The sequence below is a fragment of the Telmatherina bonti genome, assembly GCF_933228915.1.
Source record: "Telmatherina bonti genome assembly, chromosome: 8".
Classification (NCBI taxonomy): Eukaryota; Metazoa; Chordata; class Actinopteri; order Atheriniformes; family Telmatherinidae; genus Telmatherina; species Telmatherina bonti.
Window position 1 is genome coordinate 12763756 of NC_136626.1, and position 17823 is coordinate 12781578.

At 37.6% G+C, this 17823-nt stretch overlaps 1 protein-coding gene across 1 annotated transcript; it reads right to left on the reverse strand.

Moving 5' to 3' along the window:
- Positions 1-321: 321 nt before the first annotated feature.
- Positions 322-17755, reverse strand: axdnd1 (axonemal dynein light chain domain containing 1; the record flags this gene model as incomplete). The annotated part of the gene is made up of 27 exons (XM_079245577.1): positions 322-437; positions 546-676; positions 1025-1116; positions 1207-1308; positions 2036-2116; positions 2382-2501; positions 3019-3109; positions 3265-3455; positions 3978-4071; positions 4776-4992; positions 5615-5849; positions 6317-6383; positions 6518-6684; positions 6785-6886; positions 7172-7292; positions 7596-7700; positions 7874-8014; positions 8231-8352; positions 8978-9086; positions 9261-9317; positions 9424-9509; positions 11617-11710; positions 11854-11957; positions 12358-12515; positions 14846-14978; positions 15909-15974; positions 17708-17755. The coding sequence occupies 27 exons, from the start codon at positions 17753-17755 to the stop codon at positions 322-324; spliced, it is 3150 nt and encodes a 1049-aa protein (XP_079101703.1).
- Positions 17756-17823: the final 68 nt, after the last annotated feature.

Here is a 17823-nt window from a genome sequence, read left to right on the forward strand (position 1 = left end):
CAAACCTGAACTGCAAGCAGTTAAAATGCATCAAGTCAGACAAAGCCACCGCAAGCCATTTTACAATTCAGATGACAACGTTGTAATCTTAATTTTCATCTAACTGCTCCACACGGGTCTCTGAAAGGCTCTGAATGCTGTGAATTTTAAACACATGAATGACCTCTTGCTTCTTTTTCCATTCCTGCAGACAGATTTAGACATTTGTGAGTTAGAATATATAATGTTATCATCTCTTGACAAACGCACCACAAATTAGATAAATATTTTAATAGGACAGCACGAATGCAAAACAGCAGCCAGTTGTGACCACATGTCAGATCATCGTTTTTTGGTCTTCTTGGTGCTGCTTGTTGGTTTAGTTTCAGTTGCGGTTTTCTTTAAAGGCACCGGTATTGTTTCTGTTTTTGGAGAAGAACTTGGTGTTTCCTTTTCATCTGAAATGGACAAAGATAAGCACCAACTCTGTGTGTTATTATCATTTTATAATCTATTTAAGTTGCTTCTTGTAATAAACTTTGTTGTTCTACTTTTACCATCATTACTTCTGGACTCCAGGTTCGGCTGACCCTGCAGTTGTCTCTCCAGGTCTTGAATCTTTTCCAGTGCTGCCTGCAGAGCCTCCTCAGCTTTCAGGGATCGTTGCTCGGCGCTCAGCACTCGCTCCTCAGAATCACTGAGTGAAAACAGATAACAAATATTATTCTTTAAAAAACAAATAAGACTGCCCTGCGATGGACTGGCGACCTGTCCAGGGTGTACCCTGCCTTTTGCCCAAAAGACTGCTGGGATAGGCTCCAGCTTCCGCGCGACCCTTTATCAGACTAAGCGGTTAGGATAATGAATGAATGAATGATGCATATTATTATCAGTACTCCTTCAAGGAATTATCTGAGAAAAACAAAGTAAGAAAGAACAGAAATATAGTTTGGCAAATGTCTGTAACTGGTGTGTTTTATATTATAACATTGAAAATGTTGCATAAAAGCAATTGTGTTGCACAACAATAAGACAGCAAACTTACTGCAGTTCTCTTTGCAGCTTTACTACTGTGGTTAGATCATTAAAAGCTTTCTGGGTTTCTTCTGTCACTGGAGACAAAACCAGCTCATCTGTCTGATGGACACAAAGGCAGACAAGTTCAGACAAACTCATTGATCTGTTTTGTACAAGTTAAACTTATATTCATGGTATAAGCTTGCTGACCCCAGTTAAGTGGACATGGCTATTTCCAAGACTTTTTTGTACAATATTTCCATCATAGCTTATCAGCTTCACAACAGGGCTCTTACAAACTGCTAGCTCCCCCTGCAGGACAAAAAACAACACTTTTCATTTTTACACAGTCTGGCTAAAACATTCTAGACTCAAGCAGAAAAAGGGTCAATTGAACTAAATTCACTGGTAACATTCTGCATGTTTCACAAATTATTTCTTTCCTATAAAAGAGATATGAAGCTAATTAGACCCTGAGCTTTAGTAGGGGCTCCAACAAGTAAAAAAAAAAAAATTCCATTTCACAAATGTATGAGTGACTGTATTAGCGTGCGAACTCTGATGTAGGGATTATCAAGATTCATTCATTTGTGTATAACTCAGCACAATGGTGCTGAAGGTAGAAAAGTAGCAATAAAAGATTTCTAGTACATATAACAGAGAAAAAAAAATTCAATATCTCTCTTTAGTGTTATATAAAGCAAAGAAAGAAGTATCATAAGATTATATCAAAGTGCAAGGCACAAATGTAATACTTCAGTAAAACTATTTCAGTACTTTTGACATTAGATCTTTGCAAAATATCTGTTCTGACTTTCTCAGACAGTCCACATTTTCTGTGGATGTTTTTTGTGCACTCAGAAAACTACTCATCATTAATACATTTAACAGGAACTAAACTGATGTTTGAAAAACCTCTTGCTGTGTTGGAAGATCTTTGGAACATTTATTGCAGTCTGTTTGGCAAAAAAATATTTCATAATGCTAAAATTCACTTCATATCTGCCACAACAACCTTTTAGTTGTCATAGTCACGAACCTCTCTTGGATTTGCTTCAGTCTTATCTTTGATCTCTTCGACATCATCTGTTGTAGGCTCAATAGAGGCCTCTTGACTGACCTAAAAACACAGCCACATTACATAAAGTAAAGAAAAATAGACTTTAGTGACTACATTATTTTAAAATTCTATCATAATTGTTAAGATCTTAATAATCTGTGCATAAATCAGTGTATCCAGTAAACAATAACAGTTACTTGGTCTCGGCTTTTCAGAGTTGTCAAATCAGTATGACAAAGAATAAATCATTACAAATTTAAGTAAAAACTGTGAAATTAACCAGAATAATAAATGGGTTTGGAGTATATTTGAGTTCATTCATCACCTTAGTCCTCAAGCTGTTGACCAACTCAGCGCTGTTGGGAGTCATAGGTAGCTCCATGGGACCACCTTGAACTCCTGGAAGCAGGATTTTACAGGTCTCCACCCAGTCAACACACTGCCTCTGAGGACAAGATCAAAGTTGAAAATAATTTTCATAGTGGCTCATTTTAGGAGCTGGAGATATTTCATACATGAAGACCAGATATTTTCCAGGAGAACAAGCAGGTTTTTTTTTTCTGAAGTTGCAGTTTAAACCTCAGATATTGTACTTGAGATGTGCTGTTGGAGATGTTAGCGGGGTGAGCATCTGTCTAGAGTGCACCACAAGCAGGACGCGATACAAAAGCACAATATGGCAATCAGTGCTTTGTTCACAGTCTTCTAGATGATTAGATCAAGAATATTTAAGAATGATTACAGAATAACATAGAGGTTAGGAGTAAATAATAGGTCACAGCCAATATTAACAAGCACTGAGAGTTTAGCTGTTACATCATAAATCTTCCTTTGTTTAGGCATCTGGGAGAAAAACTTTGCAAAAGTTGTTGTGCAAATTTGCATTTTTGCATGCAAACCATTTGGATCAACTAGTAAATTTATATAGTGTGTTCATGAATTTGTTTTGTCGGATTCTTTACCTGCAGCTCTTTGCACTCATTAAACGTCTTTTCACTCTCAGTATTATGTGGGTCCAGGACAATCTGCTCCTCCAGAATTAGGTTGCATGATCTAAAATCACAGACAAATATTTTCTCCTGTAAATCCTACATATTTTCTTTGTTCATTCATTTCAGCTGAGATGTATAATCTTGTATTTTAAGCATATTTTAGTTGCTTTATTAACTGTTATATGCTTAAAAACAGTCGATAACAACCCCCAGTACCTGGAAATGTAGCCTGAATAATAGTCTAGTTTCTCAGTCAGCATTCTGGCATCCTCATTCAGAGTCTGTGGAGAAACCTTTGCAAAGTAGAGGTGTTTATATCTTTGGTTCTGCTCCTCACTATAGTCAGGTAGCGTGACAACCAACAAATCCAACACCCAGCGTCTCTGAGCCAAGTGAACAGCATTGACCTAGTAGGAGAAAAGAAGATAAACTTTACAAAACTTCACAACTCTGTAAAAGTATAAAAGGCAACTAATTAAATGAAAATATGGAAGATGTCTGATTAAGTCCCTCTGCAGTGACCGTTAACCCTTTATGGGGCAAGTGACTGTTTTCTGATCACTTCATTCATTCTTTCATATTCAGCATGAAACTATTGGGGTTTTTTTTTTTGTTAATGTAACAACAGAATAGAGGTCTTGATACATACCAGAAGGAAAATTTTAGCTTAAAATTTCTAATTTCAAGGTATTTCTTAGAGTGCCCTATAAAGGATTAACATGTCTTCGCCTGAAACTCTAAAATCACAATTGCTTCTTAGACAGTTGGTATGATGACAACTCATAGGCTTTCTTGCTGGCCAGCTGCAGTGTACAATTACAGTGCAGTATATGAGAAATAAATAGAGTGTGTCTGTAACAGGAAACACAAAGCAACAGTTTTCCAACATTTTCAGTGTGCAAGTTCAGCTGCAAACTGTTAGTACTTACTTCTTCTCTAAGTTTCTGGTTCTCACCCTGAATGAAGTCAAACAGGTTGTTTGTAAACTCCTCAATGTCCTTGAACAACTTCTCTGTCTCCGCGCTGTTTCAACAAACACACACAGAAAAGCAACGTAAACAAACAATATCTAACTACAGAAATGTGATTAGATGGAAAAAAAACTATTTTTCATTTACTTCTTAGACTGTTTGTTCTACTTCAGAGGGGTTTAAAAAACTCTAATCTGCAAAACTGACGAATGCATCTGGAACATTATTAATTATGTTTATATCAGATTCACATATTGTCACCCTCTTAAAATATGGCCTAACTCATTCCATTTAAAGTTTTCTAAAAACACAAAAACACTCATCCAGGTATCTACAAGAAACCATTTTTTTTGTATTTCTTGGAAAAAACTTTCCAAATTACTCGGAGCATTATTTTAGGAGGGTGACGATATGAACTTATAAGTAGTCCACTTCTTCAGTAGCATCAAGAAAATAAATGTTGCTTCTTGTCCATGAAATATCAAAATATCTAAAGTAGGTTAAGCTTTAAATATTACTTCTTTTCATTTTTATAATAGGTACAGTTCTCTCGCTTTGAAATAATAACTAAACAATAAAATTTTACTTCATAAACAAACAGAAGATGCCAACCTTTCATGAACTACAAACTCATAAAATGTTGACAAAAAGGTAGCTGACTTTTCATGAACAGCTGTACATTAAAGCTACTGTACAGCTTTAATAGACACCAGTTAATGAACTTAATGTAGTGATTCCACTGGATGCTAAACCTACTGCATGTCTGGCTTATTCTTGTCCATTTTGTTCTCTGTCTGTGTGATGGAAAAATCTTGCATTGCTTCATGAGCTACTATTTGCCAGTTGCGCAATGCCTCCTCCAGCTCCTGCTGGTCAGATGCAGACATCACTTCTTGCTCTGTTATCACTACAGCAGTTTTGGAGACCCAGGGATCTAACAGCTGGATAAGTGACATGATATTGTTGTGGATTCCTGAAAAAACAAAACCAGATTTATTTTCAGTCCTTTAGTGCATCTAGGTTTACATGATTGAACAGAAGATTGATATGTGATAAAGTTTCTTTGTCTAACATTGCATGTGTGCGCATAGGCTGTACGTCCTCTGTGTCCTTTACTTATTTATATTGGTCCATTTTAAGAGAGTTTTCAACTGCATATCAAATGTGCCGCAAAACAAATATACCAAAAGTATCGATAAAGTTACCTCAACCTTGACCTTAAATGTACCAAATGAAGCAGTACCACTGGAAACCTTTGGGGCATCATAACTCACATGCAACCAGTAAAAAGAAGGAACAAGAAGAAGTCACAACATATTTAATGGTTGCATAGACCCCTGTTGTCTACTGTGCTTCCTTTTTGATGTCTTGTGCATTATTATGACCTCCTTCACCATTCTGACTATAGGCTGAAATGTCGTCATAATTTTGAGGAGAACTTTAAACTCTGCACTGCCCTTCAGTGGATATTTTGCCAAACAACAATACTACTGTAAATGACGCATGGGAGTGTGTGGGCAGGGACTTCACAACTACGCAAATGTATCTATTGAAGAGCATAAAAGCGTGGCTGCATCTAATGACTCAGTTCTCACCACATGCCCCACTGGCTTGCATTTCCAGCGTTGTGAGGAGTTCAAACAGGACCTTGTCCAACTCTTTTAAGGTCTGTTGGATTTCAGCGGCTTCAGCATCAGGAGAAGGGTGTCTTTCCAATAGGCTCAGGCTGATCTTCAGCCATTTTTCCTGGACGCTGGAGAGTTTACTAAGTTTCTGCTGACACAAAAGCTGTTTTTCACCTTGGTAGTGCTCACATTGGAGGGCCAATGTCTGTGGGAGCAACACAGAAGGAAGACAGGATGCAAAATGAGAAACCTAGTAATTTATTGGGTAAGTTTAGCCCTAAACCAGGTTTGTAGATTTTAAAAACATTATGGGCTACTACTGTGTGAAATTTTCAATGCAGAGAGGAAATATCTCCAAGGTGAGGAGAGAAAGCAGAGAGATGAAAATGGGGCAAACAGAAGATGACATGAACCAGATCAGAAGTGTGATGACGTTTAGGAGGGACACAGCAGATGAAACAGATGTGATGAAGTGATTTGGTTTGTGCAGAGTCTCATTAGAAATATGATAAATCAAATATGTGACAATGATACATGGTGTAGACATTCTGTATGGTGTTAGACTATAAGGACCTCAGATGGATAATAATGCTGTGATACATCAGATGGATAAAGTGTGGGACAATAAAAATAAAAAAACACGTATGCAGTTAATTTTGTAAACTGTCTTACGTTTGACCATTGCTTCAAATCAGCGTGAATCTCTTCCACTGTGTTTTCATAATTTGGCTGAGAAGACCTGATGATATTTAAAAAATGAGAGAGAAACATAACTGACAGAATACACACAGTGCTGAATAAGATTAATATAATTTTCCACACAGTAAATGCCTTCTCTTGTTGACGATTATTATTATTAATACAGAGACTTACTCATTTTGTGTGGAGAGAAGGGAGAGCCTCTTTGCGATGCCTTCCTGGGTGGCACTGATCTGTGCACACTGAGCGTGCCCAGTAGTGTTCAGTTCGGAAATGAAAGCAACCAACTGCTCTTTCAAGGAGTCATTACACTCCGTTATAGTATTGAGGTCCTCTGTGTCCTACGGCCAGAGTGTCACAGTCAGAGTCTACAAGATCCACTAGAAATGCTTCCAAAGAATCTCATTAAAATGTTGCATTAAACTGGAGCTTCAATTCTACCTTTGAGGAGATGTAGGAGAGGCATTGCTCTGCGTTCTTTAACCAGCTTTGCTCACTGACAGGCAGCTGACTGACCACCTGCAGCTTCTTGATATGTATCACCTGACAGAAGGTATACCAAACTCTTTCCCATCAACTGTTCTTATCAGCATATTTAAGCATAGATTAAATCCTTTAAACTATGAGAGGCACTGAGGATAGAGTGAATTAAATCTGCTGATGAATCTCTTCTTTGTCACTTAATGTTAGTACAGGCGTGTAACAGAGCATGTGCAGTTCACCTATTAAACAACTTATTATTTCCAATTCCACAATGTTCATTCATTCAGCATGACAATTAATTATCAACATATGACACAAAAACAACTTCATTGTTGCTCCACATACCTTGAGGGCAAGGGTGTAGGTAAACTGGCGCCAGCAGTCTCTGTCCTCAGTCATCTGGTGTAGCTGAGCTTCGAGGCGAGCCCTGCGCAGCTCATACAGCTCATGGTAACCCTGGACCAAACTAACGTGGAACAGATATCATTTGAAAGGTCATAATTTGTTAGTTAGTCGGGATGTGTTCTGAAGAACAGCCATACTTGTGCTCCATGTCAAAAGAAAATGTTTAGAAAGATTTTTGTTTCCTTTTATGAGAAAAAAACTTATAACTGTCAACAACCAATAATCAGTACTATGCACAGCGTGAATGCTAAGTCAGTGTACTAACTCGTCTGGAACTACAGTATGTTTTAATAAGTTACGTCTAAAACAAGTTTTGGTTCATTTTAATAAACTGTAGCTCATTTTATTCTAATGACAGACTGACTCAGAGTTGCCTTGCGTCTGTTTGAGCGCCTCCGCCAGCTGCTGGTGAGCACTCTCTGCTTGCTGGGTTACGAAGGCATCATGGGTTCTGATTGTGGAAAGTTCCCTGAGAAAAGATCACACACACAAACACACATCTGTAACAGGAGAAAGTCCACAAAGATAAATATAAACATCTTTTATATGCACACATTAGAAATTAGAACTATCATTTAAATTCATTATTGTATCATTCTTTACTAAAAGAGAACATGTAGTAAATAACCCTGACCTACATACATGCTCAGCTGCTGGATGGATGTCTTGATGCGATGGATTTCCTCGGTGAGCCGGCGGTCCAGAGCTCGCTGTGCTACAACCTCAGTGTGTAAGGCCTTCAGACAGCGTGGGATTCTATCCAGCAGAGACTGGTAGCACTGTCTGGAGAAAGCACATGAGCTGTTTGCAACATACTTCATGAACGCTTTCATCCTCTGAAATGGTCACCTTTTCCATGTTAGCATGTGATATAACACTTTTTCAGAATGAATCTTCAGTTTGTGAGTAGAAAAATATTTTCATTTTATCTAGTTTTAACACTTGAAAGGATGAAAAAATGAACTTAAAAACGTGTTAGTTTCAGGGTTGGTTGCTGACCTGAGTTTGGCGAGCAGTTGTCCTCTCTCGGCACAGTTCACAGTAACCTGCCTGATGAGTTCATGGAAAACTAGGTTGTAAATGTTCTGTTCAGCCCTCACCAGCTCAAGCAGACTTTCCATCTGAAAAACAAGTCATTTGAGTTGTATCATCAGAACACTTTTGTTTAAAACAAACAAACAAGCCTTTAAAGGTGGAGTATGTAAGATTTTCAATATTTTCAAAATAAATGAACTAATAAAATACCTACAATCATAATTAGATTAGATTAGAACATGTAGGTTCCAGTCTGTCTATATTTGATGCGTTATTAAATTACAAGTTTAATTAATGACAAATGACAAAAAGCACTTTTTTTTTACTGGTAGGAAAACATTTAAAAAAGGGTCTTTGCCATTAATTAAACTTGTAATTTAATAACACATCAAATATGGACAGACTAGAACCGACATGTTTAAAAAATATATCTAAATAAAACTGTAGTTATTTTTTTAGTTAAATTATTTTGAAAATATTGAAAATCTTACATACTCCACCTTTAACTAAGTTTAAATTGGTTTAGTTTTTACACTGTACCAACAGCAGCAGAAATAAGCACACTAGGAACACAGCAGATATATAAATATATATATAAGTACGAGTGGTTTCAGTCTCATTTTTCATGTAGGAATTGTGACTGCAACCAGTTGTTCTGTACATATGAATGTAGTTCAGTTCTTATCTCAGCCACAGAGTTACAGAACCCACTTGGGACAAATCAGTCAGTTCCTCTCTCTGCTGATCTACTCCAACTCTCTCCAGCATGTCATCCATCATGTTCATCAACTGGAGTGCTTCCAGTCTGCCACTGGGCCTCCTGGATATCGAAGGTACAAACAACTCTATTACAACACCACATGCCAACTTTTAACATTACCAGCATGTTGCTATGAGGCTGACCCATTCCTGATTCCCACTGCAAGAATCTCCCAGTGAAGGTTACAAACTAAGTATTGCTTATAATTTTGATGAACTCATCTTTTGGACTCACAGTGATGGAAGGATACGTAATTTCTGGTCTTCGTCCTTCAGCTGCACTGTGAATGCACTGTGGAGGACAAGCATAAGACTTAAAGGAAAACATTTAATTTTGAATATGATATTTTCAAGTATTACAGTAAACCTGGGTGAAGTGGACTATAGAGTGCACTCACTCCTCATAGAGCTCAAGGGACTGTATCCCTTTGTTTTTCACAACATAATATTCTTCTGGGATCACATTTTCTGATACACACAAACTCTGAAAGAGAGAGATGTCACCATTAGCACCTCATATTCTGCACATGATATCTCTACATGTGTAGGTGGAAGGCAGTATATGTAAGTCAGTCAGGTCTTCACAGAATTCAGCTTTTAACAGATGTGGCATTGATCAAAGCAGAGAAACAGCGGAAAAAGAAGTAGCTGGAGGGCAAAGCAACCTCTAAAGGCTCTAAGACAGGCAGGCTACAAGAGTTGGAATGAAGCACTCGGTGTGACATTTAATTGAACGCAGTTTTCTTTAAATAAATCAAGACTAAACGGAAATAATCATGTTTGCATCAGAATAGTACACTTGTGGGACAAAGGAGCCATTTGGACACCTTGGTTCTTTGGCTAAATCTTCTGTAAAGAACCTTGAGATAACCTTTGAGTCTGGCTTTACTTTAGATGCACACCTCAAGCTTGGAGTTATTGCCAAGTCAAGCTCCACTATGTCACGTTCTGAATTGTAAATGCTTATTGATGCTTTTATTTCATGATGGTCGATTATAGACAATACTCTATATATTCCTTTTTGATGTTGGATCTTTAATTTTATTAATTGTTTCTTTTAGTTGCTGTTTTTTGTAGCTTCCAGGAAGTGTAAGCTTGTTCAGCTGATGATCTCAGCTGTGCTTGACTACATGGTCCGAGTCGATCAACACAGGACTAAGGGTTTGAACACTAAGGTTAATAACAATAAATCCAAGCTTGTTGACTTTGTACGACAGAGTATGAAAAATATTACCAATTTTGTGGTAGTTTTACATCAAGGGTTGACGAAACACAAAAACATCAAACAGAATTAAGAAAAAAAGTCCAAAATTCAAGTTTACTGTGCCAGAAACGAAAAACAAACTTCCAGACAGCACAGGAAGACTATACAAAGTAAAATATAACCATCAGCCCAAAAAATACAAGACACTGGAGGCACAGCTGGAATAGGAGATGAAGTATAAAAGCAAAACCAGGAGAGGATAGGGACCCTGCATCAGAGGCAACAAACACAAGAGAGCAAAGCTGGAACAAGAAAACATAACACCTACCAGACACTGAAAAAGAGTTTATACACTGCACTGATGTCAGCAATGACGGATCAAATGCAGTTTTTTCTGAGCTGCATAACAGTAAAACTGATTACTTAAATACTGACACAGAATTTTAAATGGGCCATCACCCGGAAATTACACTTTTTCAAGTTAAAACATGTGTATTGGTGTTGACCAGAGGTGGTAACATTCCCGGCAGCCTTTCTTTTGAAGACGGTCGAGTTTTTCCGTCTGGGCGCTTTGTTCGCAGAAAAACTCTCCACAAGGCTGAAGTCTTGCAAACGCGTATTCTTTTCATTTGCCCCCAGGATTTTGTCCCCAGGAGCTAATTTTATAAACCCACCCCGGTTCTAGGCCTAAGCACACCCCTCTTCTACGCCTAAATACACCTGCCGGGCCTGCCTCAGTCGCAGTTATCGATAAACTCTGAGTACATGTGGAAACAGCGGTCCTGTGTCCACTGCTCGGTTGTCTGTTACTAAAACCAACACCAGAATGTTTTTGCTCTCCCTTCATCAGCAGACCAAACTACCAGGGACAGATGGATTACATTATTTTTTGCTGATAATGCACCTGCATCTCTGCCGGCTGCGGCATGCATGTGCATTTTGCAAACATTTAGGAAAATACCATGCTGTGATGTAAGGACAGCATCAACCCGGCTGCAGCTGGTAAGTTCGGTAAGCCAGCAATTTCTTATGAAATCTGAAAATGAGTCCAGATGAATCATACCAAGTTCGCAGTTTAGTGCTGAGTTCTTTTGCTCCTTTACATAAATGTACAGCATTATTTAAAACCACTGAGTTACTTTAGTAAAATGTTGCTGAAAAATAGACATTGATGATGTTTTTGCAGTGTAAAAGACACCTTTTAGCCTACTGTTTCCTGTTTTCATTCATGTCATACTTTGGAGAGACTGGACAAAATGCACTGTTTTTAAACTTTGACATGAATTGATACTTCTAATGATAACAGAATAAAAAATAAGTACAGATAATTCTCCTATGATTTGTCATAAGTCCAGGAAGTAAAAATAGTCAGGTTGAGTCAACTCACCTGTTGGTCATCAATAACACTCTTGTCACTCACAGGTGGGAGGGGTGGTTTATTTTTCTGTCTGACCACAGCATCACACAGGAAGGAAATATCCCTAAAAAACACAACTCTTAAAGCTTCTTTTTGTACTCCCGCATGTAGTTATGAGGGAAAACAAATATTTAATACATTTTATGATACCTCATTTTAACTGATCTGTTTTCAGATTCTGACATATTATAATACAAAATTACTGACCTTCCAGCTCCTGTCAGAGATGTTGGCTGCTCCAAAAAGTATTTGTATTTCTTGCGTCCAAATGAATGATGCCAGACTCCATCTGGCCGTCTGATTCCACAGCTCTGCATATAAAATTAGTTTTAAGAAAACCAGTCACATCTAACATACAGAAGGACAAATAAAGACATTTTCTCTGACAGTTTCAGCTTGGAAAGTTCCCTGTAGTTCATTTTCTTATTTATTTATTCAGCAGGAAAGGGATATAATTTATTTTCTTCAAACCTGTATTGCTTCATTGTATCAAGATGTAGTGTTGTCTGGTGAAATCGCAATTTTTGTTTCACATGAAATAAATGTGATTGAATCAAATCTTTTAATAATAAACTATGTTTTAACAATAAATGGTGGTGTTTTCTAAGTGTTCCTTTTTAAATGTTGAATTGAGCAGAAGAGACTGAATACAACAGCATATGCTATAACTTTATACAAAAATATACAGTTGGACATAATGTAAAAATATACCTGACAGTGACGATGGTGTGCAGTGTGCCCCTGACTGCTCTTGTTGCACACAGTGGAGGTGAGGCTGACCAGGAGTTCTTGTGGGATACCCCCATGTTTGCCATGAAGAGGTTGCTTCTTTTTTGTCTCCACTGGAACTTGAATATTCAGTTCTGCTACTGAGGAGAAAATATGATCAATGCAAACAAGCCATTGCAGTGTATAATTCAAACCAAAATTATGAAATATTTTACAGTTAAATTCTTCAATGTATATTTCTGTATTTTTGGTACATGCATCTTCTGTGATATTTGTTATATCTTGGGTCCAGCAGGATAGAAGAAGCATTTGGGGAATACAATAAATAACACCAGAGGATATGTGAAACGTGTCAAACCTGACTATCTAAAGAGCAGTTTTTTTTTCCTTTAATTTCCTTATAAATATTTTTTTAAACTATATTCTAAGTTGCACAGAGTGGGCCTTGGAGAACTTGCAATAATATTAATCCAATCATCTAATACTGACACGACCCTGCTTTACCACAGGATGGATGGTGCAATACTGCATGATGACGGTAGAAAACCATGGGCACGGAGTAATAATAATGAATATTTTGCAGAAGAATCTTGTCGTGAAATGTGAACCCATATATACTTACAGACAAAAGGGAAAGATAATGAAGATGCACTGTCGCTATAAAAGTTTTTAAAGTGCATGATTATAATAAATGCAATTTATATGGGGAAAGTTGAATATTTTATTCTCTTAGGCAGCATTTTCTTTATAAAACACCTGTTAACTGAGCAGCACTGCCATGTTATACCAGAATGGATGTAGATAACTGTTTGAAGTAGGGGGAAGCAGCTTTCTTTCAACTTTCTAAGTTGAAAAGAAACCATGAAAGATGAAAATCCTAAAGGTTTAAAAATGTTCATGATTTTGAAACTACGCTATCTCAGAGAATATAGAAGATATCAAAGAAAAAAGTCCATGTGAAATAGCTCAATCTGCTGTGAATTGTTTAAGCTTGCATGGTGTCTTGAGCTGAAACTTTAAACTGAAATAAAAGGGGTGTAAAAAAATTCAGCAATTTCCTTTCCATATTTTTGTTTTAATTTAGATATTTATCCAAGTAAAAAGGGTGGAAACACTAAAATCCAGAGCTGAGTGTTTTGACACCAAAATGATGGAAATAGCACACAGTATGCAGAAGTTATAGAGTAAAAAATAAAATAATATATAATAATAACCATCATCATCATCATCATCATAATGATAAATAGGGAAATTATTGTGTGAATGTTATAAAAGCATTCACACAATAAAGAGTACAAGAAAAAATGACTTCATCTATCTGTCCGTTCATCCATCCATCCGTCCATCTATCTATCTATCTATCTATCTATCTATCTATCTATCTATCTATCTATCTATCTATCTATCTATCTATCTATCTATCTTTAAAACTGATGCTGACTGCATTTTAATTTGTTCCAACTGAATCTAAAGTCTAGGAACTAAAATAGTGGAACTAACTGAGTAATAAAAAGTGTTTTCACAGTTTTCCTCAGACAGCTTTTGGACATGCAGTGTGTGTGTGTGAAGCAGGTTCCTCAGACAGCTTTTGGACCTGCAGTGTGTGTGTGTGTGTGTGTGTGTGTGTGTGTACAGCAGGCAGGTGCAGTGAGACTGGCAGGCCGTTGGCCGATTTAACGTCACCTGCTGTGTTGGAGAGTCGCTTCGACTTAGATAAACCTGGCGCTGAACTGGATCTTGTAGTCGCCGACATGTCGGAGTCGAAGTGCGTGCGATGCCGTCAGGTTGTCCTAACAAGACTCTGGAAGTTCACTCTGGCCATGTGGTTTGTTTATTAACAAGAAAGATGAGACGCTTGTCCTTCGTTTTTGTGCTTCTACTTCCTGGTCGTGTTGCCATGGAAACGAATGGCAACCAATTCACTTGGGTTTGCTTATTGTGTAAAATTGGTAAAAATTTCAAAGAAAAAAATGTAATACCACAAAAAAAAAAAAAAAAAAAATCAACAATATGAAGAAACATTAAAATTTCCTTTTTAAGATCTAAATGTTCTCCTAAAAGTCCAGATAAAAACAACTGAACTTTATTTGTTTTATTTATTCAAATCAATCTGCAACATATTTAAATGATTACATTTCGGGTTTTACGTAGGATGATCACATTAATAATCAACCTAAATAGATTTTTTTAAGCACATTTTCTTTTAAAATTAAATAAAGAAACGTATTATAATCACGTTTCTAATGCCGTTATAAACCTGGGAGGCTTAAGGTTGTAATAGGGTTTTTATTGATTAATTTATTTGTTTGTTTGTTTGTTTGTTTATTCGTTCATTTCTCTTAGACTTGCATAACTTTTACTATGTAATTTGTCGCTGCGGTGTATAGTGTGTGTGTGTGTGTGTGTGTGTGTGTGTGTGTGTGTGTGTGTGTGTGTGTGTGTGTGTGTGTGCGCGTGTGTCACGCTGGACCCCAGGCTCCAGTCATTACTTCTGTCGTGTGTGATTGGGGGCTCTTGATGGTGCTCCAGCGCGATGAGAGGTGTTCACTAAGAGGGTCTGGAGTAGACAGCAGCTGAGCTGCAGCAGCCAGAAGCTGAGAGACCTGAGAGAAACGAGAAGGGATTATTATTAGACTTGAAAACAGCGAACAGGATGGTTTCCCGCCATGATTATGGATTTAATTCGCTATCATAATTTTGAAATTTTTACCCGCACAATTCTCATCCCTACACTACTTGTAATAAAAGGTAAGTGACTGCTCTTTCAGCCCCAGACTGAGTTGTAGTCTATTGGTCTTATTTAGTTGACCGTACATGCAAATATTATCAGTGTGCAGTTTTAAGTTAGTGGACCAACGGGGTCAGATTCTTTTTTTTTTTTTAATATTATTATTAATATTTTGTCTGTGTGTGTGTGTGTGTGTTTGTGTGTGTGGGTGTGATTTTTCCCGCTTGACATCTCAGAGGGTTCAAGCACACATGGGGAAATATCCTTTTGCTCCCCCATGCATGATACTTTAATCTAAGCAACTATGATAGTAATCTTCTTTCTTTTTATTAATTTACAAAATAATTGAAACAGTAAAAAATGTTTCCATTCTTGAGTTTGATTTAATTTAGGCTTGTATTTTGACCAATCCATGTTTGGAATTTTAATTACATGACTGTGAGGTGACCTCATTTCCTTTATTAATGTCTTAACATTTTCTAAAGACTGAAAGCCTTAAGATGACTGAAAGAGATTTAGCTATGGGGGGCTGCATAGTGACATGTCAAAAGGTTTTGAAAAACTGGTGGGGGGTTACGGACAAGTGATTGAACAAAAGAGGATTGCAGTGTACGTCTGTGTTGCTTTCCAAAACACCCCATAATGACATGTCTTCTTATCTCGACTGAAACAAACACACAGACACATAAAACAGTAACATGCATCAGTAAAGAGATGTCAGGTGCTCCACATGTGCCATATGAAGACCTCCAGATAGGAACAAACAAAGACTCTGAGAAGTAATTTGCATATGAAGAAGTCTCACATGCTGAAGGAGGGGAATAGTGCTTGGCTGGAGCTGTGGTACTCTCAGCTCTGCCTCAGGGGAATACTGAAAAGACAAGGGGTTTTAGTAAAATAAACAAAAAAAGAAACCACCAGTTAGGCTGTCAAACAGTTAAATTCATGTCAGTTTGTCTCCCAACCATTAAGGCTTTACTGTATATCTGCAAAAGTAGCATCTAATCTGGTCTGCATTTAAAGCCTGATGTAAAGAGGGCTAATACTGGGCACATGCTCAGTGCATTGCCACTGATACCCTTGATCTTCATCATATCTGCGGGGTGCACGAGCCATGCTCACATTGAATCCAAGTCTAGACATGCATAAGCTGATCCTGAAGAGCCCTACTGGCTGATTGCTGTCTGAGAAGGAGAATATGGAACATAATTATTCTCTTCTGCATCTTCACAGGCCCTCAGTCTGATTGTGTTTTTGAAGGACGATTAGGGCAACATTCAACATCCTCTAGCTTCATGATGATTTGGTTATTTTTCTTGCACCTATCTGTCTTCTTACCCTTCTAGTATTGAAAAAAGGCATTCGAAGCTTTCAGAAAAGCACTTTACTCTGATAGCCATCGAATAGGAGCAACACTTCAGCTGATTTGCAGCCTCTTTTTGTGCCGTTAAGTTGCTGTGTCCCCTTACGTTCTATCCATTAAAAGAATTGTTGCTTCTGAGCTGGTCTCTGTTGTTCTGCGTGGAATATGTAATTTCTGAACCCGCTTGCTGGGATTTATTTGCTTTTGATGTTTTCGAGTATATGTAGTGTAATACCTGCAAGGAGTAAGTCTCAGGACAGGCGTCATTTAATGACATAAGTAGGAAGAGTAAAACAAGCAATACGTAGAGTTGTGCAGATCACCCTCCTTCAGAAAGTACACAATCCTACTTTTAGGGGTACAAAGGCTTGTCATTGGATTCCCAGGTGGTTCCGGGGGGTACCACCCAGAAACCCAGTGGCCGCCTTATACCTTATAAGTAAAAAATGTCTGTTTGCTATCACAGCACAAAAGGAAGACAATGCTCTTTCTCTGTCACACAAACATTTGCAGGCCATTGAACACACCAGAGGCGATGTGTTCCAGGAACATGTGGTCATGGGAAACCTGGGCTCAAACCACCAACCTTATGACTGGCTGATGAACACTCTTACTGAGCTACAACCAGGGCGATGAAACAAATGAGGACTACATTAAACAACTTAAAACATTTGTAAAGCGTGTATTAAATTAACACACATAAAAAAAATCCAAATGCACAAACCTGAATTATATCTAAACTTTTTTTTTTTTTTTACTTTTCTAAAGACTGTACAACTATGGCATTTATTAAAATCTGTATCAAACAAAGGATCTGTAAAGCTTTCATCTGAGTAAAGCTTGATGAACCATTTCAGTTTTTCCCATCCCCGACTGTCTCATAATATTATACCCAAACGTTCATGTACCGTATCATTTTTTGTGACTCCTGTTCCACCTTATTAATGCTAAATTCTTTGAGATGGTGAAACATAATATCCTTAAAACGTTAAGAACGAATCACTTCCGTTTCATTAAGGTTTGAGCAGCTACGTTAGAAGCAATATTAAGTTTGGTTCATGTCTGATTTACCTCTCATTTGTCAGGTTTGTATCCATGGCTTAGATCTTTGGTTTGATGGTGTCACCATGGAAATAGAGTGAATGCCCGAGCCAGACAGAGGAATTAGTTAACCTGGCAGACAGCCATGATTTCTTGAGAGACCCCTCATGAATGAAATCCTTGTCGTGACAAGTGCTCACCCTTTTCACCACGGCATAATGCACAGAAAGGAGCTTCATGCCAGACATAATGTAGTTAAAATAGCAATCAAGAGCCCAGCTCAGTCTGGGTACATTGGTACATAGATTAAAATAGT